This window comes from Phytophthora parasitica (genome assembly GCF_000247585.1).
Source record: "Phytophthora parasitica INRA-310 unplaced genomic scaffold supercont2.53, whole genome shotgun sequence".
NCBI classification, from domain to species: Eukaryota; Oomycota; class Peronosporomycetes; order Peronosporales; family Peronosporaceae; genus Phytophthora; species Phytophthora nicotianae.
The window spans coordinates 260,714-286,278 of NW_008649039.1; the positions used below are offsets into that span (position 1 = coordinate 260,714).

Genomic DNA, 25,565 nt, shown 5'->3' on the forward strand with positions numbered 1-25,565 from the left:
TACGATTGAGCTGTTTGTTATCTACCGCCAGCTTCAGTTTGAAATAAAGGGTTAGGTTTCTCTCCGCTTTGGCTGTCACTTAAAGTAAAATCCTCTTATCGGCTTGAATTCAAATGTTAATTCGTACCCTTAATTCCAGACTATTTTCGCTAATTCACCACTTGACTACTCGCGCCAATATTATCCGCCGCCTTTATCGGCCATGGCGTCGTCCTCGGCGCCGTACGTGACGTCACCCACTTCCACCGTCCAGCCTTCAGCACCCTCTCACGATCTACATGTGTCTCTCTTTCTTGCGTCCAACAGGGAGCACGTCAACCCGCTGCAGCAACGCGCAGCCGCCGCGGCACAGGTGCGTTTCCAAACAGAATATCCACCAAGAAATAGTCAACCACAACACTTTATCTAACCTACATTTGTAACTATGCCTTATATTTGCAGGCACTACTGGCCCCGGGACGCTCCATCTCACAGCGAGAGATTCAGGCTATGCTCGAGAAGAATGAGGCAGCGCTCAAAGGCTGGAACGCGCTCCACAAGCAGCAGCGTACGCGCCGGAATATTGATGCACTGTGATCCTATTATACTAAATTTTATGTATTTGTTACACTTGTAGCTGCTAAGGCGAACCCTGTAGAGCACAAGGAGTGGGTGCGGAGATGTCTGGTCTTTCGCCAACAGATTGGGGCCAGGCTCGAGGTGTTGGCCTCGTTGGCGGACAAGCAGATCGCCCAAGAAGACGAGAAGACTGGAGGACGACGGATATCGCCCAATGCAGCGGCATCAAGACAAGCTGGAGCAGCACAGAACCCAACGCTGGCAGCTCCTATCGCTGCCGTCCCACAGATTCTACAGCAGCCGAAGCCTACTTTGCCACAGCAGGTTTACGCACCCCAGACGATGTCTAATAGCAATCCGGTGGCCATGGCGACGTCGACTTCAGCGTCCATGGCGATGCCAAATATGGCAGCACCAACGCCTCCAACGATGTTCCCGGAGCCTCCGATGCCCACGGTTGGCTTTGCAACCACAAGCTCGAGTATGTTTTTCCCAACAGGACAGATGAACCCGATGCAGACTTCAACTGGCTTCACTTCAAGCACTTCGATGGTTGTCTCTGGTGTATCGACGTCGACTCAAGGATACGCCATGAGCTCTGGGGTGCAGACGTTCACGCCCAACGCGTACATGTCCTCCACGAGTGGACCCCCGAGCTCGTCCGCTTCATTTATGAACCAGCAAAACTATATGATGGGCGGCGGCATGATGAACCAGCAACAGCAGTTCATGCCAATGCCGATGCCAATGAACCTGACATCTTCTGGGAATATGTACGACAACACTTACGGCATGTCCTCGGCATCAACGTCAACGAACAGCGCCAACGGCAACAATAGTAGCAGTAACAACTTCTCCGTGGATCCGTTTATGACTCCTCTTGGATTTGGCCCCGATACAAGCTTCGGATCAACGGTATTCCCCATGACTGGGATGCCAAACATGCCTATGCAGCAACAACAGATGATGGGGTCGATTAACGGAATCAACTTCGGAGCGCAAGGAGCGTCGATGATGCCCAACAATTTTGGATATGGGGGGATGGCACCATCATCAGCACCTAATATGATGCAGCAGGCCATTCCGACCCAACAGTTCCAGCCCACACCTCAATCTTTCCAGCAACAAAATCAGCTTCCAGTGGGGTCCATGAGCATGTCACCAGACTCGGCATTATATGGTGACAGCAACGTAAATATCTTCGAAGGACTGACAGATGATGCCTTCTTTCCAATGCAATGATCAACCCTCTCCTCAACTCTGTCGAAGTGTTCCAAGTCGCCGCTTGTCGGTGCGTCGTCTTACTTGCTGAGCTCCTCATAATCTCGCCGAAGCAAGTTGTATAACCGCTCTCGTCGCACTGACACGTTTGCAGAGGCATGCAGGCGTGAGAGGATGGACAGCGGGAGATTCCGAGAAGCAGCGTTCACACGCCCGACGCAGTTGTTTCCGGTGAGGACTTGGATTTTGTGCGTTTCCTCCCAGATTTTATGTGTAGTGGCAGCACGAGTCTCTCGGTCAATCAGCAGGTCCGTTAGCTTTGGCAGGGTGGAATTTTTCTGCTTCGACTCTGTAGATAGTCGAATGGGTGATCGTTGCTGAAGCAAAGCGGATCGATCCGGTGTGGCCTTGGGGACGGAGCTACGGTCAGGGTTGGGATATTGTGCTGCTGAGCTGTCGTAACTAACTCGTAAACCAGGTCGCGGCTGATTGTATTGACTGGTGCGTTGCGGTGGACTCGTAAATGTGTGGGAGCGGGTCGGTTCATGCAGCGGATTATTCAAATTTTCGAGGACTGATGCCGTCGCCTGCAGTGTCACGAACTCTGGTACTGGAGGTGCTGGGTTTACTGTGAGGTTTACTGATGAAAATCTACGTGTAGAAGGATAAAGCAGTGAAAAGCGTTCCGAAGTCGCTGGTACTAGTCGTCGATCACGATCGATTTCGCGATACTGTTCAAGGAAAGATTTCGTACATTCGATGTGGAAAGGATCCTGGTTGCCGACGTACTTCTCGTACTGGAAGAGGTCCTTGTGTGCTTGGAAGAACACTTGGGCAGCTGATACCTCCATTTTTGCTAGCAAACACGTTTGTTGGAAGTATGGAAAGGTGTGACCTATTGATACTTCTTAAGCTGGAAGAGTCGTTGATCCATTTACAAAGATCAGCATGAAGACAGCTAGCTCCTTGTCTACTCCGCCGACACTTTCTTCATCGCTGTCGGGAACACCTTCGTTCATTCGCATCGGAGGAGGATCGTTCTCGCCAGGAGACGTGTATGTGGATTGCATCCTTCCTAAAGTTCTCGCTAGGGACCATCAAGCTGAAACAGGCGACAAAAAGAAAAGCAGTTTGGGCAGCAACACGAGTTTCATGTCCGAGACGGTCGTGCTGCCACTTGGAGAGCACCCAGCTATTCTACAAGCTCAAGAGGAATGTCGGATCCTCATGAGTGGCAACGACGTTTGCGTAATCGAGGACGAGACCGTCAAGGAAGACGTGGTGCAGATACTAGGCAATGACGCTGAGCTGGTGTTTCCCGTTCGCAACATCTTTCGCTACCTCGTCATGTTTGTCAAGAACATGGATCTCTTCCTGGAATTTCACATCGAGGTGTTGGACGATACTCAAAAGTATCGACAGTTCACTGTGACCAACACGAGATCTCTTGCTCGGGTTGAAGACTCGAGATGCCAGTTGCCTCTCGCGTTTGGCACACACCCTGGTTGGCGCTATCTTTGCATGGATCTACAAGATCTCACGAGCCAAGCGTTTGGGACTCGCCACGTGACCACGACAAAGGTGCGTGTCGGTGGCAATTGTCGTCTGCTTCGCATGTTTTTCCAGGACGAACGCTACGCCGACGCCGACCTGCCTGCACACCTCACCTTCCTCGGGTAGCTAGAATCCAAACACATAAGACAAGTAAGACATGCTGTTGATACCGGTACAATTCCGTGAACCTTTATACTGTAGTAACTCAGAAGAGCACAACTGTTGACCTGGAAATGCGATCTAGAGCGGCTTACAGATACGACAAATTGATCGTATACTGCGGGTCTCGTTGATTGCGTTGACGCGATACCTCTGTGAAGATACGATGGTTGAGCCACAGCGACTCCAGGTATCGGTAGCGAGCCATGTCCAGTCGAAGCGGGCGTCCACGTTGAAGTCCGATATCTTCTTCGCCGTAGGCGTCAACGTACGGGCTTGGGAAGTACGCTGCCATGCTGCCTCCGATAATCGCAATGCGGCATTGTTCAAGCAGAAGAATTATGCCTACACCGCCTCCACATTCAGCAGCGTGGCGAGTGCATTCTCCTACTGGTGGTCCATGAGGCATGAATGCACGTGTACAGCACGAGTCTCCACAGCATAGATACTCGCCACAAATCAAACATAGACCCGGGTCGCAAGGAGCCTTCTCACATCGCGTGCACTTACGGCCGGCCATCTCGCTATACAATTCGTCGTACTGAGTCGGCAAGTCGATCAGCCGAGGTCGAGTAGGAACTTCGCGTAGGATGAACATGCTAGCAACATAAGCTTCGCTGCAGCCTTCCGTGTGTTCGCACTTGTCGCCGACCTTCGAGCTACCCAGGTGGGTCTTGCTGAGCATACGATCCATGCACCACTGCCAAATTTGATCGAACGTCGCGTCTGAACTGCGAGCGATGTCGACTAATGTGGGGATTTGCATCGTTCTGGTAGCTGGTACATTGGTTTCTCCTTCCACCAGGCAGCGCCAAAAGAGCTTCATACGGCGAACAAACGAAGCGTTGGACGGTAGGATGCGTTGCAATCGCGCCTTGACGTCCGATACCGTGGTGAATGGCTTAAGCTTCTCAGTTGGATATGTCTTGGCCATTCGCTGCAAAAGCTGGAGCGCAGCAAACGCCTCGGAGTCCGCTTCACCAGACGCTTCCATCACTTCCATTAGTTGCTGAATGGACCCATCAGCGTTCGTAGAAGACCGAGTAGCCACAGCAGGGCTGATAGCACGGCCACTTCTTGTGCGGCGTGGAGCCAAAGTCGAGGCACTTCCCTCCACAGCTGTTGGCTGTTCAGAGTCCTCACTTTCACTAGATGCAACGAGCGAGAACTTATCTTGAAACAGCGAGGTTCCCTCCATCTTAATCGGCTCGAAAAACTCAGCATGCAGACGCTGCAGCAAGTCCGCAGCAGTAAACACTGGCATGAATTGCCAAATCGTTTCAAGCTCATCTGCAATCACGCTGGCCACCACGAAAGCCTGTAGCAACACACATGTCAACGTCATTAGTGGCTTGGCGGCAAGCTCCTCTTCAAATAAATATTATACGTACCGTGAATGTATCTGCTACTAGGAGACCCAAAATGGTGCCCCGAAGGCACGCATCGATCGACCCAAGCACCTAATCAAGGATAGAAAAGTTAACATCGGGTCAAACAGCGGGTCAAACATTACATAAACACAAGGTAGCGCGTTCCTTACCTTTGTGAACTTCCGGTACTCACGCTTGGTCTCGGTATTGATCGGACAACAGCGTTTAGCGGTTTCCCAAATCACCTTGGCATCAGCACAGTGCTCCAAAAGTGAGCATGTCCATCGGCAGAATTTTGTCACGGATGTCAATGATTCCAGCTCCTTCTCGAGAGACGGAGGACACTGGTCCGTCAGTGGATCGAATGGTGCATTGCTCTTAGAAACATTTCGGTGCTCATCTTCAGCAACGGTCAAAAATGAAGCCAATGTATACGCGCATGAAGCCCATAAGAAAGGAGCACCCTTTTCCAAGCTTCCATGAGGCTCCCAAAGAGTATCCTCGAAGTAATCCCGCCACATATCGTGCTCTGTATCGTTTTCGTCATCTTCAAATCCTCCATCGCGTCCCAGCACAGAGCGATACCAGCCGGGCATCCACAATTGGTCTCCTACGATCTTGTCCCAGGTGGGAGCCTTTTCTTCCTCATCCGGCGACGTCACCAGAGAGCGCTGCTGCTCCCGCTCTTCTTCCTTTCTGATCGAGGTTCGAGGCTCAGACGTTGGAATCAAGAAATTACTCAATGTCTTGCACAGCGGACACAGGAACTGCGTCATCGCTGAATCCGGATCGATCGCTTGAACGCCATCGAACTCCTCACCGCGCATAGCCTTGTCATGTAGTGACGTGATGTAGCGTTCTAGACAGTTAATGTGCACTGCGTGCTGACATGTACGAACATGCAGTCCACAAGGCGTGAGATAGAGCTTGGCACTCTCGTGAGGACGGCCAAATCCGGGCGGCAGGCGTTCTAAGCGGAAACGATCTTCAAAGTCTTCATCATCGCTGTCATGCATTGTTCTTCCTTGAGCACGCACATTGCCGCCTCTCACGCCAACCATTTCTCGGTCACCCAATCGGCGTGGTTCTACTTGATTTCCTCGTAGATCCAAACGCACGGCCCCACGCATGTCCATCGGAAAGAGTTGTTGGTCTTCGCGGAGGTCGAGAACGCCTTCAAGAACCTCCAATTCTTCATCTGTCTGCAAGAGCTCGCCTTCAAGCATCGGGATATTCCCATTTCCAAAGCGAATGCGATCATTGCGAGGGCGACGAGCCGCAGGCGGACGAGGGCTATTCTGTGCCGTGTTGTTACGAGTGAGCTGGTCCTCCAGTGAGTCATTCATGTACCATTCCGGGAAAGAAGTTGCAAAAGCACGCAAGGTTGGGGACGGCGAGTTTGACACATCGGACGAGGTCGAGCTGCCACCTGAGCACAATTCCATCTTCTCGATAACCTTCTTCACGTGACCACGAACCTTCTTACCCTCTGAACCGAGAGCCTCGTTGGGTTCTGGTCTAAAACCTGGGGCGAGCACAGTAGACTGATGGACGTAGGCTGCCATGCCCATCTGACCCTGTTGCGAGCCGTCATGACAGAGAATGCAGTTGTAGCAGCGCTTGTTATCCACTTTTTGGAGTTTCTTCGTATCCTCTTGGGGCTCTTCAATAATCGAAGCCTTGCGCTTACCCAACGCCGAACGTGCATCATGTGATCCTTCTTCATCCATCTTTTCTTCTTTGTCTTCGTCCGCGAGATCAACCATCGCCTGGAATGCGGCCTGGCGTTTTGCCATTGCAGTCATCGCTCTCTTCCTAGCTTCTAGTTTGCGTTGCTCCAACGTCATAGGCGGAGAATTGCCACTCTGTCCCGAACCACTTGTAGCCACAGAAGAAGCCTCAGCCTTCTTATGTTTCGACTTGGCCTCATTCGACAATTGCTCGAATACTTTTCTGCACGCTGGTGATTCCGTAGTGATCTTCCAAATGAGCCATTCAACTGTTCCAGTTTGTTCACTATCGAGCAATGTTGTCGCTTGCTCAAGCAGCTGACTCAAAAGATGAAGAACCGACAGCTTGGAGGTAGCAGCGTTTGTTTTGCTCAAGCGTGTCCAGAAGCGGCGGTCTGAAGCTTGCGACGCCGTGTGGACGCCGTGCACCAACAAGTGCAAACAGGTCGAGATAACAGCATCGGAGACGCTGTTCTCCGAGCCTGATGTAGATGCCGATCCAGCGTGCGTCGAGGACATTACCTTCCAAAGAATTACCTGCACAATCGCAACTGTGCTTTCACACGTCAGAATCGCTTGGACTGGACGAAAGAAGTCAACAGGAGGCTTGGCAGGCTTAAGCGGTTCCTTCGGGGGAGCGTCAGGGGTCGCTTTCTTTGCCTTCTGACGGCATGTATTGCGATAGGTTGTCCAACGATCACGTGCTAGCTCGTGTGCCTCGCGGTTCAGGTGAAGGAAGTACGGATTGTAGTTCTCCAGCAAACCCTCCTTCAATTCATACCGGCCAGGTTCCAGTCCCGACGGCGGCACAAAGTTGGATACCTTTGCAAGAACGCTTTCCAGCCGTGGAGCAGGAATATCATCTTGACCTGACGGCAGGATGGCAAGATCAAACAGCTTGCTAAAACATTGTGACTTCGAGCACAACTGCTGCAACATCTCTTCCGCCAGGAACTCATTGTCGTAGGCCGATCCAGTAGCGCCTGGGAGACTTGTGCCGAGTATGATCACGAGACGTAGAAACTCCTCTAGCATTTGTAGACGTTGTTGCTCATCGATCCCTTGTTCCAGCTCTGCATACCCGAACTGTTTCACCAAATCGTCGGGCCCATTCACATTGGATCCATTGGGTAGAATGAAGTAGCTACCCAATTGGAATCGATCAACCATTCGTACCACGAGGGCATCTGGACCAGTCATGAGGACACCAAGCTGCAGCATCAGCGTGTCTGCATCACGGTAGTGGATGCAATATGGCAATGCCGAGTAATTGTACAGTTGCGCCAGCATATTTTCATCTCCATTTCGACGCCACAGGTTCGAGTGGATCTGGGAAGCCATCACCAAACAGCGAAGAGGCATTTCCACAAGTTCCCATTGCTTGTCAGCTGACAACTTGTCAAACCCAAACGCCCTCAAAAGTTTTTCCGAAGGAATTGAGCTTCCTAAACCTGACTGGCTAATACAGATATGCCGCACTGCCGCGGTCAGGAAACGGTGCAAAGGGATGTGCAGAGAAGTCGGTTGAGCCGCTACATTGAAGTCGTACGCCATGATGCCTTTTTCTCGACTTCCAGCACCCCTCTTGCTCATAGACACAAGTTTTGCAACTGGAACCAGCGTCTTTTTCGTCACCTTTTCATTGAGTCGGGTTGACGATGAAAACGTGGCCTCGATGATCGGGCCGAATATCTCCGCTATCTTCGCTTCAGGTGCTTCAAACTGGGACGGACTAAAACCATTCCAGGAGATCGCGAACACCGAGTGAACACGGATGCCAAGATTAAACATCGACAGCCAGCTATCTGATTCGTATTCCACGTGATTTTGATGAATTCCTCGCCGCACTTGAGGATCACCACCCTATGATCAACAACACGGAACAAGCCGCTTAGTGGTACATTTTTAACATAAGATAACAGCTCTGTAACTTACCTGTAAAATACTCAGGCATGAGAGCCAAATCTTCATGTTGTCTGCGTTACACACCAATTCGTTGGACAGAGTGCCGATGTTGAAAACGTATTCCATGTTCTCCACGCAATGCTGCAGCATAAGCAAAAAACGAACAGGAGGTGTGAAAGTGAGAGTTCAGGAAAGATACTAAGTCTCTGGAGTGGCAAAACTTACCTTGTACTTCTGGCTGCTAAGAGCAGGGTGGTCAGCGTTCAGCTTCCCTTCCTTTTCATCGACAGCAGATTGAAACACCGTGTTGAGAGCATACAGCAATTCACGAATCAACTCTAGCCGTCCAGGGTGCGCAGACGCTTCCTTCTTCGTGTACTTTTGAACCAGATGAGGTACCGTTAAGAACTGCACGGCGAAATCGAAGATGGAATCACTGGAATTGCCCAAGCCACGAAGGAACATACTGGTCATCGAGGCGTATGATAACAAATATGCCTCCAGCATGCTAGCACGAAACTGGATATCTACCAAGTGTTCGCGCAAAAGTGAGTGCGAGCGCTCGACAGCAGTCTTTCGTAAAGTGCAATCGTATCGCATTAGCAGCATCAGAGCTGATAAAGTTTTAGCCGAAGTACCGGAAGCAGTCGTTTGCTCCGACGTGAAATACTTGGCTACCACAGCGTCAAAACTTTTCCGGACACTCTCGTGGCGGCGATACGAGGAACTTAGCGAAACTGCCTTGACAAACTCCTCAATAAATATGTTCTTGCAACTAACGCTATTCCCTTCAGCGAGGAATCCGGTAGACGCCACCGCGGTTGTGCTGCCTTCAACATGGAAATCGAAACGGTGTTGCTGGTCTGCTTCTTGTTCGCGTGCCCACGTCCAAACGTCCTTGTCTCCAGAGATCAAGCCACTAAGCACATCCAAAGCATGATTGTGTAGCCGAATGCTACATTCCTTGACAAACTCCTGAATCGTTTTGCCCTTAGCCAAGCTGCTTGATACCGGCATAAATCCTCTAAGAGCAGGAGACCGCTGTTTCTGAAGTGATTCAGACACGAGCTCGCTGAGTCCATCGGAGCTGGTACTTATCGACTGCAGCCACTCCAGAAGAGCGGGGATACCTTCCATTTGCTTCTCCCACCAGGTAGGAGCGACAGAAATATTAAGAGACCGACGCATCAAATTTCCGACAATACCAGGACACTGCAGCAACGGCTTGGTTGAAACAGGCGCATCACCCTCGTTATCTACTTGGCTGACAGCAGAACGCGCTTGGGGCTTGGACATGCCCAACTCCACGTAAAGGTGATTGGTCACTTCGTTCACCGAGTGAACGTCGTCATTGTGCAGCCGAATTCCAAAAAGCACTCCAGCCTTCGGGTCGTCGTCAGAGCTTGTAGACTTGCCTTCAGCTTCGTTTGCCTGCGCCTCAAGCCTGCCGCCCGGCCCAATAGCTCTGGATCCAGACTCAGCAGTAAACTGCGCTGAAAGTCTTGAAGATCGCGTCAACTCCGCTGAGGAACTCGTCCTGCTTTCAGTAGCATCCGCCACATCTGTATCACTCTGGATCGGCAGAAACTTGGGCGGAATATCCCTCGTAAACAGCTCAAAAGCCTCAGCCAACTCGAGTCCATAGTGTGTTCCTAGTAACACCTGGTAAATGTGATCCACCACTGCATCGATCACCACAGGCGCCGTTTGTCCAATATGCTTAGGCAACTTGTGCTTCTTGGCTCCAGTCTCCGCTGTCTCTGTTCCTTTATGCCTCGAACAAAATCCACTCTGCTTCCAAGCCTACAAATTAAAAAATAAATAAAAGGTCAATCGTCCAAAAATATAATAAAATCTCAATAGTCCTACATGAACATCTCCGCAGTCACAGGAGCTGCCGGCCGTCGTCCTCTGGAAGTACACGTCGTGACCCGCATGGTCGCTGTGTGTGAAGCAATCCTTGCACATGACGCATGTCGTATCAAGCTGGCAGTTGCGGCAGCTGTAGGCGATCTCGTCGGCCGAAAAGATGGCACCACATACACGCTTGCGCTCCGTACGCGGGAGCTTCGCCAGGATCTGTGTCGGTGCTAGAGCCTTCTCCTTGCCGTGTGCACAGAGAGACGTGATCAGCGTATTGCAGACGCTCTTCATCGATTGGCCAGAGACTTCTGTGACGCCTCGTGCCAAGTTACTCTGCAGTGCGAAGCGCATGAGCTCCAAAAATTCTTCTTCACGGTGGCGTGCGAGCTTCTGCTGGGGCGTGAGACGTGCCGCGGGTACGGCTTCGGCCTCCTTGGATGCGGACACCTTGGCCTTGGCTGCCTTGGGCTTAGCCGTAGCCTTGGCCTTCTTGCCGCGGATCGCTACCATCACTCTTGCAACAATAAAGAATAAAAACGGAAGTGAAGAGGCTGAAGAAGCTTCTGGGCTGGGTGATTTGGTTTCAGTATGCACAGATGCAAATCCAGGATGTTAAGACAGTACCGTGCATATTTTAATACAAGCCTCTTTCTTCGCTGGACCAGAACGCGGATAGCATTAAGTGCGATCTCGGTGGTCGGCGACGCTTCAAGATACAATAATTGCGATGGTAAAGCTGAGAGCCGCGGGGGGCGGGAATTGGTACAAAGAAGACGGTTGGCCGTGGCTGAGGATTAAAGAGCAACATAGTGGAGAATCGTAAGTGCCGGGTATATCTACAGCCTGGAGTGAGAGCATTGTGCTAATTTTTCTGAGTGGCAGGAGCAGCAAAAGCAGCCTGGTGTTGGACAAATGTCTGCTGCGCAAGGGAAGCTGGAAGGAGCTTGAGGTGGAACTGCAAGGCCATAAGAGGGGAATCATCAGTTTTGAACTGTGGGTTGGTAGGTCCAAAGCGACAGATTTCCTGCAGTTTGTCATGGGGTGGAACGTGGACTTGGCTCAATGGATTCAGTCCGGTGGAGCAAAACGATGGTATGGGATCCAAGCGAGCAGCCAAGATACTTCAAGTGAAGTGGCGAAGGGGCCAGAGCTGTGTGAAAATGAGACAGAGTTGCAGAGTTCTGCAGCTTACATATGCGTGGATATTACCGATGTTGAAGACCCAGTCGTCGAGAGTTCGGATTTACCGCAACAAGATACTACGATGGAGGCAAAAGAAGCGCATCCCGCACAGAAATCGCCGTTTCAGTTTGTTATTCCTCGTTACTCTCTCGTCAAAAGCGGAAAACTTCGTGCAGTTCGCATCGGAAAAATCGTACATGAGGTAAATTTTTGCCAGATTCCTCAGGGGATATGAATGACAAGTAACGGAAATGTTTCTGTTGTTCTTGTCGAGGATAACAGCTTCGTATAGATACTTTGTACGACTTGCTGCCATGGACGCTCTACGGTCACAATACTACAAGATGTCACCCAAGTGCTAGCGCTAATAGATCGAAATATCCCAACGACGAGATAGCAAAAGCATTGATTCTGCTACAGCTCTCGTGTCAGTACGCAAACTACTGTGTTGGTGAGCTGAATCGGTATTCAAGGTTCGTGCGCATGTTGACAACATCGAACTGATTCCTCCTTTACTTACCTCTTCTGATCTTTTATCGACAGCAAGCTCGAGAAGCGAAATCTCAAGCTCAAACGGAATATTAACAGAATCAAGGAACGCCATAAACTCCTTAAAAAGAAGAAGGTAAACCTGCAACATGAAGCTGAAGTCTTAAGTTGCTCGCTGAGTGGAATGCAATCACTACTGGAGGGTTTGGACCCAGAAACGCTAGCTCGACTGCACGCCGAACACCGCTTTGAACCTGGAGATGATTAAAGATGTAGTTGGCTAGTGTTATTTGACCCACAAGACTCAGATTGCCACTTAACGAGCAGTGTACATTCCTATAAACTCCCTCACTATCCCTCCTTTTTTGTCCCTTTAGTAGTGGCTGGTTTCCCTGTACGACGATGAAGCCTCTCCTCTCGGATTCGGCGAACACGCTCACGTTTTTCCTCCATCTCTCGCTGGTGCACTTCCTCCAGCTGTCGTTTGGCATTCTCACGCTGTTTACGAGCAGACTCACGGATACGTAGCTCACGCTTCTTTTTATCTTCTTTCAGCTTGAGCGCGGCCTCCCTCCTCTTTTCGTAAGTAAGGACCTTACCCTTACGTTTGCTACCGCCTGACTGGTCTGGTGTTATGGACGCTGGAGATTTTCCTGTTTGATCTGGACTTGCAGCAACACTGCTCGGTGTGGAGCTCAAAGAAATAAGAGGTGGTGGAGGAAAGTGCCCGATTCCGCTAGCTGGAGCATTCGCCCTCGGTTTTGGCGTATTGGCACCACTATGCGAGCGAGAATGCGGTGGTGAAGGCGATGGCGGTCCGCTCGAGGCACTTTCATCAATCTCCGGCACGGGAGCGAGCTCCGTAAAGATATTCTCCGATGACTCCACTCTAGGAATCTGGCGCTTGTGCTTCTCTTCGCGCACTTTCGCTGCCTCTGCCTGGAGCGCTTGCACCTTGCGCAATCTTGTCTCCTCTTCCTCACCTGTGTGCTGTTCCTGTACACCAACCTTTTCCATTTCCTGCTCTGGTTTGTTCTCACTCTCCTGTTCCTTTTCCTGTTCGGGTTCTGGTCGATCTGTTGTGGCTTTAAGCTGCGGCACCTTTTCCTCCGCATCTTCAGCCTTCCTAGCAGTAGCATCTCCACTGCTGCTATCCTCTCCAGCACTTGTGTTGTTCTCCGTTTGCTCCTCCTCTCCACTCTCTTGGGGCTCCATCTAGATGCACGCACAGCCAACAAATCAGCATAATAAATAGCTTCCTGACGCCCACCACGTTCACACACCTGCTCAGCAACTCGATGGAGCTTCTCAGCTACTTCGTCCGGCAGGAAAATGTACTCTCCGTCAATCTGCATGTTGTTATAAGCCTCCAGGATCAAATCTTCCAGCGCTTCGACCATCTCGTCGACCTCTTCTTCGCTCTCTGCTAGGGACATTTCTGGAGTGGCAGCCACCGCCGACGGCTCACTGGACTGTGCCGAAGTTTGTGCACCTTCAGTCAACTGTGTTTGGATTGCAGGAGCAGCAACAGCAGCGCCAGTTTCGGCACAGTTGCCGTCTAGTGGCGGTGTCATTGCTCTGACGCTCCGATTAGGTAATTGCAGCATGGCATCCGCATGGCAGCTTACCCCCGCGAAACATGATAAAGTGTATCTATTCATTTTTGCTGCCTGACTGCAACATGCAACGGTGATAATCCTATCGACGCTATATGCTTAATTCACACGGCCGCCTCTGCCTGAGCCTTAGCAAGTCGCATCTCGCTCAGGTCGTCAACGGAGGTCGACGCCGCTGGTCGTTGTGAAGACCTGCCAAACACTGGCTGCATGTAGGTGGTATCGAAGGCTTGCCAGTTGCGGAAAAACGCACTTGTCAACGAATTACCACGAGATCTTTCGGCAGCAGGAGAAGCAAGGTTCGGGTCGTCCTCATCATCACTCGTAACGTCGTGGAACTGCGGCCGCGGAGTCAGGATCGGGACCTCGTCTCCTGTGCCATCACGATTTTCTTTGGGCTGCTCTTCCTCCGGGAACGCCAAGGCACCACGTACCTCACCGTCAGCGTGGCGAGTGCTGCGTTCAGCTGACCGAGACAGAGTCTCTTCAGATTCTGAAGCAGTTGCAGAGCTTCTATCTGTGTCAGATTGTTCCAGATGACTGTGGTCTTTATATTTGCCGGTGAGGTGCAGGTTCATCAGCAACGGGCCCATTAGGCCACCAATCACGATCGTAGTGATGAGGATCACCACAAGAGTCGTAGACTCAATGAGTCGGCGGTGTGACGCTCCATGAAGGCCGATGTAATTCCAATTTTTAGCCAAAGCGAAGGCCATGGAGCCACGAAGACCTGCCATCCAGATGACACTCATGAACTTAACCGGAATTCGGTTTGAAGGAGAGCGAAGGCAGTTGCAGAGGCTCAGAAGCGGGAAAATGTTGCAGAAGCGAGCAACAATGCAGGCCACAAGCGTCAAGCCAATGAAAGACCAATCGATATCGTCCACTCGAAGTGAAGCACCAGCATTCTCCTCACCATGTCCAGCGAAAATCATAATCACTGATGTGCCCATGAATACATACACAATATTTTCGCAGACAAATGCCAACGTGTGTAGTAGGTGCGTAAAAGCATGTTGCGCCTCCCTTGACAACGTGTTGAAATGGTAGTGTGCCGTCATGGTACCCGAGAAGAACAGTGCTACAATACCACTCAGCTTCAAACTGTCCGCAACGAAGTACGTTAGCAAGCTGAAAATCAAGCACAGCGAGATCTCATAACTTGGGTAGTAGCGCAGTGTCGCGAAGAACTTGCGCTTGAGGAGAAAAGCTCCGCCTAGCGTAATAAGCGTACTTACGATCAAAGATCCCACAAACATCCCGCCCGTATTTAGCGCCACACGAAGCAGTTGCTTGGCACTGAAGTTACTGTCCGGTTCCCACTTATGCAGCGTCTGGTATAGCGCAATCGCGACGGCGTCGTTCATCACACTCTCTCCGAACACGAGATTAAACAGTAACGGCGGCACATTGAGTTTGTCAAAGCAGCTCAGCGTTGCCACCGTGTCGACGGCACTGATCAGCGTACCGAACAGGAAAGCTTCGACCCACGACAGCTTGGTCACAATGCCAGCAGAGCCTGCGAGGTACAGCACGCCTCCCGTAATCGTCGTCGCGATGACGGTGCCCAACACGGCTGTACTCATGATGGCCGGGAAGTTCCTGAAGAACACCGCGCACTTGAGCGAGAACCCTCCTTCGTAGATGATCGGTGGCAGCAGCACATTAAAGAAGAGACTGTTGTCAAGGTTCAGATGTGTGTGCAGCGCCGCATGCTTACCGCCCATGATCATAAAGAGCCCCACGAAGAGGCCGAACATGAGCGCGAAGCTGCTCTGGGACAGGATCATACAGGAGTAGCGCCCCAGCATGTAGGACGCCATCACCAGCACGAACAGCATGAGCAGGAGCAGCACCGCGTCCTCCATGCTGACTAATTTGATGTGTTTCGGACCCAAATTGGGTGGGATTTAGCTTCTGGCTTCTTTCGATTGGCCGTCGCGGTATGCGACATGCCCATCTAGTCAGAAAACTGGTTCGATTTGCTGAATTTGAGCACTTGGATTCAGTATGCATAATATATGTGTGTTACACCAACAAAACCAGTAAGTTGAAGTTGTTCCTATCAAACGGCGTTCTGCGTCTGCATCTTGTCAACCTGTCCGTGTGAATCGGTCGCCTCGTCGACAGGTAATGGGTTTGCAGGGGACTGGTGACCACCGAAAATTGGCTGCATGTACGTCGTGTCGAAGGTCTGCCAGTTTCGAATGAACGCGCCTGTCAGAGTCTCGCCGCGCCGAGTCGTAGAGTTTCCGTTGCGCTCACCCTCATCGTCACTGTAGTCCTCATCTCGAAACTGCGGTCGTGATGTGAACACGGGGTCTTCTTCCAACTCAGTCTCTTGCTCTCGCGTGGTAGCTCCCTCTGAGGGTCTTTGCGCGGCGTGCTGCTCTGAGATCCTGGAATTCCGACGAAGCACGAAGTGACGGGTACTGCGTTGTAATACTCGAGCTCGATCCTCCTCGGAGCTTGGTTCTCCATCAGGGTTTGGCTCAGGCTCAGATTGCCTCAATGCACTATGGTGGTTGGTGAGACGCAGCTTGGAGAGGAGCGGACCAGTTATTCCACCGATCACAATTGTCGTAAAGAGCACCACGACGAGCGTGGTAGATTCTATAAGATGGCGGTGAGAACCATACCGACCAATGTAATTCCAGTTCTTAGCGAGCGCGAATGCGATGGAGCCACGAAGAGCAACGAACCATATCACGCTCATGTACTTGACTGGAATCCGGTCGGAAGACTCCCGCGACCAGTTGGAAAGTTTTAGGAGCGGGAAGATATTGAAGAAGCGAGCCACAACGCATGCCACCAGTGTAAGACTAATGAAGTGCCAGTCGATGTCGTCTACCCGAAGCGCAGCACCCAAACTCTTCTCTGGGTGACCGGAAAAGATCATTATCACCGATGTCCCCATGAACACATACACGACGTTCTCACACACAAACGAAATCGTGTGAAGCAGATGCGTAAACGCATGTCGAGCTTCACGTGAGAGCACGTTGAAATGGTAGTGAGCTGTCATGGTTCCTGAGAAGAACAGAGCAACAATGCCACTTAGCTTCAGACTGTCGGCCACGTAATATGTCAGCAGGCTGAAAATCAAGCACAAACAGATCTCGTAGCTGGGGAAGAAATGCAGCGACGAGAAAACCTTGCGCTTGAGCAAGAAGGCACCGCAAAGTGTGATTGCTGCACTCACAAGCAGCGAGCCTACAAACATTCCACTGGTGTTGACTGCTACTCGCAGCAACTGCTTCCAACTCAAATCGGTGCCAACGTCCCATTTGTGCAGTGTCTGGTACAGCGCAATTGCCACGGCATTGTTGATCACACTCTCTCCAAACACGAGGTTGAACAGGAGCGGTGGGACGTGCAGCTTATTAAAGCACGACAACGTAGCCACCGGATCCACAGCATTAATTAGCGTGCCGAAGAGCAGCGCCTCGACCCACGAGAGCCTCGTCACCATCTTCGACGCCCCAGCGAGGTACAGCACGCCGCCCGTTATAGTGGCAGCCACGACAGTACCAACCACAGCCGTGCTCATGATAGCTGGGAAGTTGCGGAAGAATGCCTGCCGCTTGATGGAGAAGCCTCCTTCGTAGATGATTGGTGGCAGCAACACATTGAAGAACAGGCTGTTGTCCAGGTCGAGATGCGTGTGCAGTGCTGTGTGTTTGTCCCCCATGATCATGAATAGCCCCACAACGAGGCCGAAGACCATCGCGAAGCCGCTTTGCGACACCACATTACACGAATACCGGTCCAGCACAAAGGATACCACTACCAGCACGAACAGCATGAGCAGCAGCACCACTGCATCCTCCATCGTGTCCGCCTCGTCATCGATCTCGTGCTGCATTTTGAATTATCATGGTCGATGGGAATTACGGTAAAGAAGCCGGAGCTATTTTTTATCGACAAATTGTAAAGAAATAGCGGTAAAATGTACCAGCTTAAGGTATGCGACGGAGCAGCTGTAGACGAAAGCCACGTCAGCACCGCAATGCAAACACTGCTGGACATCTGCTGATTGTTTAGCGGTGTTCGAATCTCGGAGCGCGTCGAGCGCGGACACCCCCCTTCTTGAAACGCAGAATGCCCATGACTGCTGCCGCGATGCTGCAACCAAACCTGGACATTTATTTCGACAGGGTTAGTCTGTGGCACTCAACTCATCACTCTGTAGCTCCACCTTACCACGTCGCGGCATAACCAGCATGCTTCTCAGGAGTCATGTAGAACTCGAGGTACGAAGCAATGCTCTTTCGGAGAGGGTTGTCTGGCGAAATTTCTCCAGCCTTATTCTCAACCGCTGCGAACATATCACAGAACGAATAGTTTAGGTGAACGAGTGACCAACGAGTAAGAAGAGCGTAGAACCTACCGAGGGCATCAACAATGACAGGCAAATCGGTTGAGGTGACGCCCATGGCATTTGACAGCTCTTCGTGGTCCAAGTAGAAGAATTGGCGATTCTCGGGATCATTGTCAGGTGTAAAATAGTTTTTCTACATCATGCCAAAACATCAAAACGTTAGAATTGCCACCGATAAAAAGCAAAGATACGCGTACGTACCACTTCACCATGACGAAGCACGCCGACAAAAGACACCTTGCCGTCCTCCTCCTTCTTGTCACGTGTCATGTGCTCATCAAGGAGCTTACGCGGAAGCCACCCTCGATTCACGATTACCGGCGTCCTACACAACGCGATAGATCCGTAGGAGCTTTTGGTTAACACACATTCACACCGCTAACAAACATAAAACTTCATACCCATCCTCACGCTGCAACAGCGAATAAATGTAGCCGCCGGATTTCACTCTTGCCACTGAATCACTGGGATCCGCAGGGGCCGAGCGAGGATCTACCGAATCCAGTCATGCTGTAGTGTCAGATAACCAAGGAAGAATACAGCATCTCGATCAATTGACTCGTACACAAGTAGAAGGTGCTTCCAACCTTGAAGTTACCCTCAAGGCGAAGCTGACGATATTCAATGTCATCACTTCACCATGCCCATCCAAATAACCGAATTCGACATTAGTCTTCGTACGAAATGCCAATATCAATACGCCAATCTCACATATCATCGCTGGCTGTTGCGTCCTTCGGCAGCTCTGCAACAGACTCGGACAGCTCCTTCGTGCGTTCATTGATCAGATCCACCTTCCAGTAGTAGCGCTGGGTCTGTAAGCATACCCATGGAAGAAGTGAACGTTCAGCAAGCATAACCTCCATACTATCAGCAGCGTAGCTGTCGCACCTGCCACGTCCCCAGGTAGGCGGTCGTCGCCGTCTGCAAGCCACACCGATCATTCAAATCATTCTTTCTGGACACGCAATCGAAACTTTAAACGCACCACAGCGCCGAAGAACGCCATACCAGCGTATCGGGAAAAATTGCTCTCATTGCCACTTGATCCTCCGGTCTTGGCCTGCGATGCCGAGGCCGCGAAGCGCCTCGTGCTCGCCGACAAGCACGGCACTGCCCGCAGCACTTGTCTGCCCAGCATGTTTACAAGAGGTCACCGCAATAGCAATTGGTTAAAAACCTGTCAAAACGCATCACTATTGGCCGAAAACTTATCTTGTTTTTGCAGCGCAGATGCCAATCAAACATTTCGACCAAGATGGCTTCGGATGCAGAAGGACACGTGCTGGGCAACTTCCATGCGTACTATAGCTTCAACCCGGTGCACGAACGTTTGCGGTTTATGGACGTCCAGACGGCCAATGCTCTGAGACGTGCGCTGCTTGTGAAGAAGGACAAGAGTGAAGCGACGTGCACCGTGCTCGACGTTGGCTGCAACGAAGGTGACCTGACGATTGGCCTCTACGACGCATTGAACGGACGTGCGACTCTAGTCGATGCCAATCAGATCGACGATGTGGCCAACTTTGACCTCAAAAACATTAGCACGCTCAATGAGCGCATGCAGAAGGAAAAGAAACAGGTGGAATACTTGATCCAGGACGAGGGCGAAACCAGCCACCGCCGACGCTATGTGTGCGAGCTACAGATCGACGGCAAGACGATGGGCCATGGCGAAGGCGTATCGAAGAAAGTAGCCAAGGCTAAAGCAGCCGAAGTCGCTCTACGCATATTGGATGGTACGGACAGCAAGATGCCAGGAAAGGAGACTTCCGACAAAAAAGTTGTCCCGGAGCTACTTTCACTAACGGAAGAGGAACTGGCAACGAGGAAGCCGCTCATGGTTCTCGGTGTGGATATTGACGAGGTGCTGATTGAACGTGCTGCCAAGAAGTCTGTGCTATTGACAGAGGAAGACGCAGTGCAGTTTCGCCACGTTGATGTCATGATGAGCAAGTTTAGCAAGGAAATCGCACCGTTCTTGGAGCTGGCGCAGCGTTTAACAGCGGACCGGAAGTTTGACCTCATCACTTGCTTTAGCGTGACGATGTGGATACATTTGAATAATGGAGATGACGGGCTATGGAAGTTCCTCGAGACGGTTAGCGATATGACCGAGCACCTCATCATCGAGCCGCAGACGTGGAAATGCTATCGGTAGGTGGCACTTTCTGTGTTTCGTTGTGACTTAAAGTTTGTGATGCTTTTCTTGATCCTAATCCTAATGTATCGTTGTCTTTGAATCATTTTCAACAACAGCAACGCGCAGAAGCGGTTGACCCGCATGCGGGTTGAGGTACCCCAGTCCTTCCGCAAGATCAAGGTGCGTACGGACGTCGTGGAGAAGATTGATGCGTTTCTGCTGGCTGCGGGCCGATTCCGCTACAAGGCACAATTGGGCAAGACCAACTGGTCGAGGAACGTCGTGCTCTACAGCCGCAAGACTGTGCCCGGGATCACTTATACCTCTTGAAAAATCTCACAGGATCTACTACGTGGAAGCCCTCGTAACCAGATCAATATAGCGTGTATCTATCCCACCTACCTTACATCTGTGAGCATGCGTTGAGCCGACCGATTTCATCACTGGTGGTCACTCTCGACGACATAATTCGCATGATGGAATACCGTTCTTGCAGGGTATGCTCCACAATTGTTACTGGCATTTCTGAATCCGGCGCGATGGAGAAACTGCAGGACTACCTTGATGTTGCATACGCCCTGGTAACACTGCAGGCCGTGGTGCTTGTGCCGACGCTCGCCCGTATCCGCCTCGTGTACACGTTTCTGTGGAACGTGTTCACCGTCATCGCCACCAAGATGGAGTCCCCAACGGCACTGGGGCTCGCGATGGTCATGGGGCTGTCGGTGATGTTATCATGGTACGCGCTGAGATTCTTCGATCGATCCGTGTTTGACAGCATGCTGCTGGGCTGGTTCGGCTTCATAAGCAAGTACCACGTCTTCCGGGACCTCGCGAATGCCGGCAACTTCCTGTTACACTTCATGTGCCCAGTAGTCTTCACCGCCAAGTACATGGCTTACGTCGAGGTGTGGATGGCGCTGACGATACTAGGGTGCGTGAAATGATGGCGAAGCTGAGCCGCTGCAATTGACACTAACCAAGTGTCTGTGCTTCGTGCGATTCGTGAAGCATCTCGGTGTTGTGGGTGTACTTTGTCGCGGACGGCGCGCTGATCGCCAACGATATCTACCACTTCTCACCGCCACGTTCACTGCAATTTGGGCTGTGGCAAGTGATCTTGAGCAACCTGACAGTCCCGCTCAGCTGCGTGCTAGTCCAGTGGAGCGGCGTGTCGGACTTACTTACCAGTACTGCCCAGGAAGCGGCGCGGTTGTTCTTCAGTAAATAATGCTGAATCAGATATCTACCTCTTGAAATTCAAGTGAATCGCTCGTTACCTTTACAATGGAGAGGACGCTTACAAAACTCCACAAAAGTGGAAGGTTAGTCCACAGCACGAAGCAAAACCCTTGCTAATCGAATAGAAATGCGTTGGAGCAACTACAGCAGCAACGTTAAAAGTAACCTTATTCAGGTTGAAGCTTAGATGCATTTGCGAATCACTTTCTCACTCGTGCTTTAAGTCTAAATAGAGGAAGCCCAGGTGATGTTCCGGATGCCGTGGTCTCTGTCGACGCTGTCTTTGTTGATCCGCAAGTGGCCAACGCATAGCATGGCTTCCACCGGAGGTTTATCGCTTCCTTTTGTTCTCCTGTGCTTGAATTAGTTGACGGGGCTCATCACCTTTTTGAAACCGTTGAAACCGCCACGATGTGTAAAAGTTGAAAAGTCGCAATATCACATAAAACGTGCACACTTGAGATAGAGTTAACAATTCTCTGCAATTTCCTACAGCATAAATTAGCACAGAATTATAGAAAGTGAGAAGCTCTAATGCTGTTTTGGAAGAGTTCATTAATGTAATGAGATGATAAAACTAAACGTGATATTAATAAATGTAAGTTAGGAAAGGTAAAGCTAGCGTCCTGAACTCGAATCATCATGGCGGAACAAACGTCTCGGTAGGTCTTAGCGCAAGCAACTGTTCCGCGGTCTCAGCACTCGTCTCCAAAAAAAGCAGGCCAACGTCATTTTTGATCTTATCATTCCCCTGAGTAGCATCATGGACGCCGCCGAGCTCTTCAGCGTGGCGCATGACACGCTGACCCGCACGGTGCTGCGAGTGCGCGATGGCGAGCAGCGTGCGACTACCGGAACGCTACTGAGTCCAGACGCTGCCCAGGCCGTGGTGCTGCTGTTCGCCATGACGCTGCTGCCTGTTCTGGTCCGTGTGCGGATTCTCTACACATTCTGCTGGGCGGCTTTCACCGTAGTGGCACACGTTACCGAGTCGGAGGCGGCGCTAGGCATGGCCACGTCACTGGGTCTCACCATCATGATGGGATGGTACTCGCTGCGCACGCTCGACCGCGCCACGTTCATGGGCATCCTGCAGGGCTGGTTCGGCCTCCTGAGCAAGTACTGGCCATTCCGACTGCTCGCCAACTCCGTCGACCTCCTGCTACACATGGGTGTACCTCTCACGCTCGCATTCTGCTACCTGCCGCTCGTGCGGGTCTGGATGACACTTCCAATCTTAATGTACGTCGGGTTGGCTTCGTGATTGCGAGCCTCGACCTTTCTGACTCTTTTACATTGTGTATGTCGAGCAGCTTCTCTCAACTCTGGATCAAGCTGGTCGCTGGCGGAGACCTCTGTCTTTCTGGCAACGATGTATACCACATCTACCCTCCTCGCCCCAAGGCCTTCTGGCTGGCGGTTCGGAAGATCGAGCTGATCTACAACTTTACCGTTCCGACGTTTTGCGTGCTCGCTTACCGAGCAGGTTTTCACGAGTTCGTCGTCAATTGCTTGCTTAAACCGAGCTTGTAGGTTGGAGCACGCAGCCTTCGCCATGCCAGCAGCTAGACAGCATAAAGAAATGATCCATGCAATCTCACCTTAAACTCTGTAATAAAGATCCCCGCGGAGTTCATAGGTGCTGTCTGGCAAAATCCCTGTTCCTTCACACCCGAGGACATCAAGGCAACCAACTCGCGCAATCTTTTGAAGATGGCCGCAGAAACGATAGCTTTCGTGATATCCTTAGTGTTAATACTAAAACTAAAGAGTCTTAGGATATCAACAGATCGCTTCAGTTTCCATTTCGCAATCACTTTGCAAAGAGCTCACGATGGACACGCTGCTGGGTTGGGGGACGCTGAGCCGCGCCAACCCCGATGCTGTACAGACACACGGCCAAGTTGACGCTGCACTGGCCATCGCGTTGCTCTTCAGTGTAGTTGTGCTACCTCCACTCATTGGAATCCGCACCATGTACACCAATTGCTGGTTCGTATTCACCTTGATCGCGCATCTGTTGGCATCCGAGGCGGCGCTGGGTATCGCCACGTCCATGGGCATCACTATCATGGTGGGTTGGTACTCTTTGCGCGTGTTTGACCGCTATGCCTTCACGGCCATCCTCAACGGCTGGCTCGGAGTCTGGGCCAGCTCTCCATTACTCGGCTTCGCGGCGCGTGTCGGTGACATCATGCTACACCTACTTGTGCCAATGCTACTGGTCTCATGCTACCTCCCTCTCGTCCGCGTGTGGATGAGCGTTCCAGCGTTAATGTAGGACAAGTTTGACGCTCTTGACTTAGGTGTGGAACTCTAACGCTGACAATTTCTGTTTTGGCATTGTGTTTTGAGCAGATCATCGCGACTGTGGAGCCACTTTGTCGTTGGCGGCGGAGTTTTCCCCAAGGCTGACCACATCTATCGCTTCTCGCCGCCGCGTTCGCAGCACTTTTGGAATGCAGCGTATAAGATGGAGCTCATGCTGAACCTACTTGTCCCGCTCTTCTGCGTGCTGGCACACCAGGTAGTAAATTGAAACGTACACGCCCCCAAGTTTCTACCCAGACTACTAGATACCATTGTCGTGTCTTAGTGCTGGGTGGACGTGTCTAAAGTCCTTTTCTAATATCATACTTGTGCGCTTGATGTTGTTTGGTGGTCATGTTGGTGGCAGAGGTCGTTTTGGGTGTACGTCGCTACGGCGATCGCGGGAGCAATTCTGTTTTGTCTCCAGTTGATCCGCTCACTATCGCTGCCTAAATTACGGAGGAATGCTAAGACAATCATGTGCCGTTTGCTGTCCAGCGGTGGTATTCGACCCAATCTGGTAGGTGTTCACTCAGGCATCGAAAAACATTTACACATGAGAGCTTGTCACTTACTCTGGTACAGGACTTTATTGTCAGAGACGACTCGTTCTGGCTGGATTGGATGAGTGAAGGGCTTGTAGCAATTGGTGAGTCCTACGTTGGCTGTCTATGGGCGACCAACTCGTCTCGCACTCTGGACGACGTTGTCGCTAGCCTACTTACGATCCCGATGGAGGGCAGACAAGAGATGTACCGATCCTGGAGCGCTCGTTTTGTGGCACTGGCTGCGAGGTTGTTCAACTATCCCCCGTCATCTATGGGGCTCGTTGTTGGCGCTGTATCGGAACAGTTTGATCTCTGTCCCGAATTCCGACTGGCCTACATGGACCGATATTTCCATCAGGGCTTTGGTATTTGGACAGCCGGGACAACAACCATCGACGATGCACAGACCAACAAGCTTGCCAATTTGGATCAGCAGCTGGACATTCGGGTGAGTACACGAAGAAATGGCTTTTTACCGTCTAAGCTCACTTTCTAATTCTTGTGCGTTAGACTGGCCATACCATCTTGGACATTAGCATCGGGTCATGGGGAGGGGTCGGCTGCTATCTAGCTCAGCAGCATCCTGATGCCACCATTGTCTCCGTGCTGTCGTCGGTTCAAGAATTCGCACGCGCCAAGAAATTCGCCCGCGAACTTGACGTCTTCGATCAAATGGAGTTTGTGCTCGCTGAGACGCCTGAAAAGCTGCTGACACTTTTGAGCGGCTTCCGCGCATCGAAGTTTGACCGCATCACGCTGTGTGGCGTAATGGAGACTGTACCGGATGTGCAACGCACTCGATTCCTGCGAACGCTGAAGCGTATCCAGACCGCGAACGGCACGACGCTACTGGAATTCAGCGCCTGCACGGCCGCGCACATGGCGACCCATGCCTGGACCAACAAGTACGTGCACAGCTCATATCCTTGCTATGCTATTACTCTGCCGCTCATGCGTCGACTAGCCGGTGAGACGGGCTTCACGCTTCGAGACACGCTCGGGTACTCGGATCACTACGAACGCACATTTCTCGAGTGGAACCGTCGATTCCAAGCGCAATGGGGCCATGACGCAACATCCAATGCAGTTGGCCAAGCCACGACAATGACCCAAACAACTCAGGTGCAATACTTGCCGTCGCTTCCCGAGTCCTTTAAACGCACGTGGGAGTTCTACCTGTTGCACTCTGCTGCTTGCTACCGATCCGGTGCACTTCAAGTGTTCCAGATTAGAATGAGTTAATCCAAATTCAAAATTAGGCTTGAACAAATCAATCTCGACCACCAAAGCTTTT

The 25,565-nt window shown here is 51.4% G+C and overlaps 12 protein-coding genes across 15 annotated transcripts; 6 read left to right on the forward strand and 6 right to left on the reverse strand.

The window, feature by feature from the left end:
• Positions 1–68: 68 nt before the first annotated feature.
• Positions 69–10,939, reverse strand: PPTG_16098. 2 transcript variants are annotated; one of them, XM_008913416.1, is made up of 6 exons: positions 10,367–10,939; positions 8,723–10,300; positions 8,528–8,638; positions 5,033–8,455; positions 4,884–4,952; positions 69–4,810 (listed from the first exon to the last, which is right to left on the reverse strand). In XM_008913416.1, exons 1-6 carry the CDS (start codon positions 10,868–10,870, stop codon positions 3,584–3,586), a joined length of 6,912 nt encoding a protein of 2,303 aa, XP_008911664.1. In that variant the 5' UTR covers positions 10,871–10,939; the 3' UTR covers positions 69–3,583. The 2 variants fall into 2 exon arrangements, with proteins under 2 accessions (XP_008911664.1, XP_008911665.1); XM_008913417.1 differs by having other exon boundaries at positions 8,723–10,939.
• On the forward strand, positions 203–1,800 carry PPTG_16096 (hypothetical protein; the record flags this gene model as incomplete). The annotated part of the gene is made up of 3 exons (XM_008913418.1): positions 203–352; positions 442–547; positions 617–1,800. 3 exons carry the CDS (start codon positions 203–205, stop codon positions 1,798–1,800), a joined length of 1,440 nt encoding a protein of 479 aa, XP_008911666.1.
• On the forward strand, positions 2,728–3,459 carry PPTG_16097 (hypothetical protein; the record flags this gene model as incomplete). The annotated part of the gene is made up of 1 exon (XM_008913419.1): positions 2,728–3,459. The coding sequence occupies one exon, from the start codon at positions 2,728–2,730 to the stop codon at positions 3,457–3,459; it is 732 nt and encodes a 243-aa protein (XP_008911667.1).
• On the forward strand, positions 10,659–12,391 carry PPTG_16099. Of its 2 annotated transcripts, none has more exons than XM_008913421.1 (4): positions 10,659–11,179; positions 11,249–11,744; positions 11,825–12,015; positions 12,086–12,391. In XM_008913421.1, the coding sequence occupies exons 1-4, from the start codon at positions 11,088–11,090 to the stop codon at positions 12,297–12,299; spliced, it is 993 nt and encodes a 330-aa protein (XP_008911669.1). In that variant the 5' UTR covers positions 10,659–11,087; the 3' UTR covers positions 12,300–12,391. The 2 variants fall into 2 exon arrangements, with proteins under 2 accessions (XP_008911669.1, XP_008911668.1); XM_008913420.1 differs by having other exon boundaries at positions 11,243–11,744; positions 12,086–12,385.
• Positions 12,283–13,658, reverse strand: PPTG_16100 (hypothetical protein). Its single transcript, XM_008913422.1, has 2 exons — positions 13,315–13,658; positions 12,283–13,246 (listed from the first exon to the last, which is right to left on the reverse strand). Exons 1-2 carry the CDS (start codon positions 13,636–13,638, stop codon positions 12,383–12,385), a joined length of 1,188 nt encoding a protein of 395 aa, XP_008911670.1. The 5' UTR covers positions 13,639–13,658; the 3' UTR covers positions 12,283–12,382.
• On the reverse strand, positions 13,625–15,561 carry PPTG_16101 (hypothetical protein). The gene has a single exon (XM_008913423.1). It carries the CDS (start codon positions 15,513–15,515, stop codon positions 13,752–13,754), a length of 1,764 nt encoding a protein of 587 aa, XP_008911671.1. The 5' UTR covers positions 15,516–15,561; the 3' UTR covers positions 13,625–13,751.
• A 151-nt stretch (positions 15,562–15,712) lies between these two features.
• Positions 15,713–17,512, reverse strand: PPTG_16102 (sodium/hydrogen exchanger 3; the record flags this gene model as incomplete). The annotated part of the gene is made up of 1 exon (XM_008913424.1): positions 15,713–17,512. One exon carries the CDS (start codon positions 17,510–17,512, stop codon positions 15,713–15,715), a length of 1,800 nt encoding a protein of 599 aa, XP_008911672.1.
• Positions 17,513–17,687: 175 nt separating this feature from the next.
• On the reverse strand, positions 17,688–19,169 carry PPTG_16103 (hypothetical protein; the record flags this gene model as incomplete). The annotated part of the gene is made up of 9 exons (XM_008913425.1): positions 17,688–17,784; positions 17,851–17,965; positions 18,038–18,161; positions 18,230–18,353; positions 18,430–18,520; positions 18,594–18,661; positions 18,740–18,843; positions 18,920–18,952; positions 19,017–19,169. 9 exons carry the CDS (start codon positions 19,167–19,169, stop codon positions 17,688–17,690), a joined length of 909 nt encoding a protein of 302 aa, XP_008911673.1.
• A 117-nt stretch (positions 19,170–19,286) lies between these two features.
• On the forward strand, positions 19,287–20,501 carry PPTG_16104 (hypothetical protein; the record flags this gene model as incomplete). The annotated part of the gene is made up of 2 exons (XM_008913426.1): positions 19,287–20,185; positions 20,288–20,501. The coding sequence occupies 2 exons, from the start codon at positions 19,287–19,289 to the stop codon at positions 20,499–20,501; spliced, it is 1,113 nt and encodes a 370-aa protein (XP_008911674.1).
• PPTG_23834 (hypothetical protein) lies at positions 20,186–21,705 on the reverse strand. The gene is made up of 2 exons (XM_008913427.1): positions 21,452–21,705; positions 20,186–21,389 (listed from the first exon to the last, which is right to left on the reverse strand). Exon 2 carries the CDS (start codon positions 21,064–21,066, stop codon positions 20,728–20,730), a length of 339 nt encoding a protein of 112 aa, XP_008911675.1. The 5' UTR covers positions 21,067–21,389; positions 21,452–21,705; the 3' UTR covers positions 20,186–20,727.
• A 319-nt stretch (positions 21,706–22,024) lies between these two features.
• PPTG_16106 (hypothetical protein) lies at positions 22,025–23,203 on the forward strand. Its single transcript, XM_008913428.1, has 2 exons — positions 22,025–22,655; positions 22,727–23,203. The coding sequence occupies exons 1-2, from the start codon at positions 22,177–22,179 to the stop codon at positions 22,944–22,946; spliced, it is 699 nt and encodes a 232-aa protein (XP_008911676.1). The 5' UTR covers positions 22,025–22,176; the 3' UTR covers positions 22,947–23,203.
• Positions 23,204–23,223: 20 nt separating this feature from the next.
• PPTG_16107 lies at positions 23,224–25,561 on the forward strand. Of its 2 annotated transcripts, XM_008913430.1 has the most exons (6): positions 23,224–23,690; positions 23,772–23,940; positions 24,091–24,104; positions 24,222–24,243; positions 24,309–24,719; positions 24,782–25,561. In XM_008913430.1, the coding sequence occupies exons 1-6, from the start codon at positions 23,248–23,250 to the stop codon at positions 25,511–25,513; spliced, it is 1,791 nt and encodes a 596-aa protein (XP_008911678.1). In that variant the 5' UTR covers positions 23,224–23,247; the 3' UTR covers positions 25,514–25,561. The 2 variants fall into 2 exon arrangements, with proteins under 2 accessions (XP_008911678.1, XP_008911677.1); XM_008913429.1 differs by having other exon boundaries at positions 24,091–24,243.
• Positions 25,562–25,565: the final 4 nt, after the last annotated feature.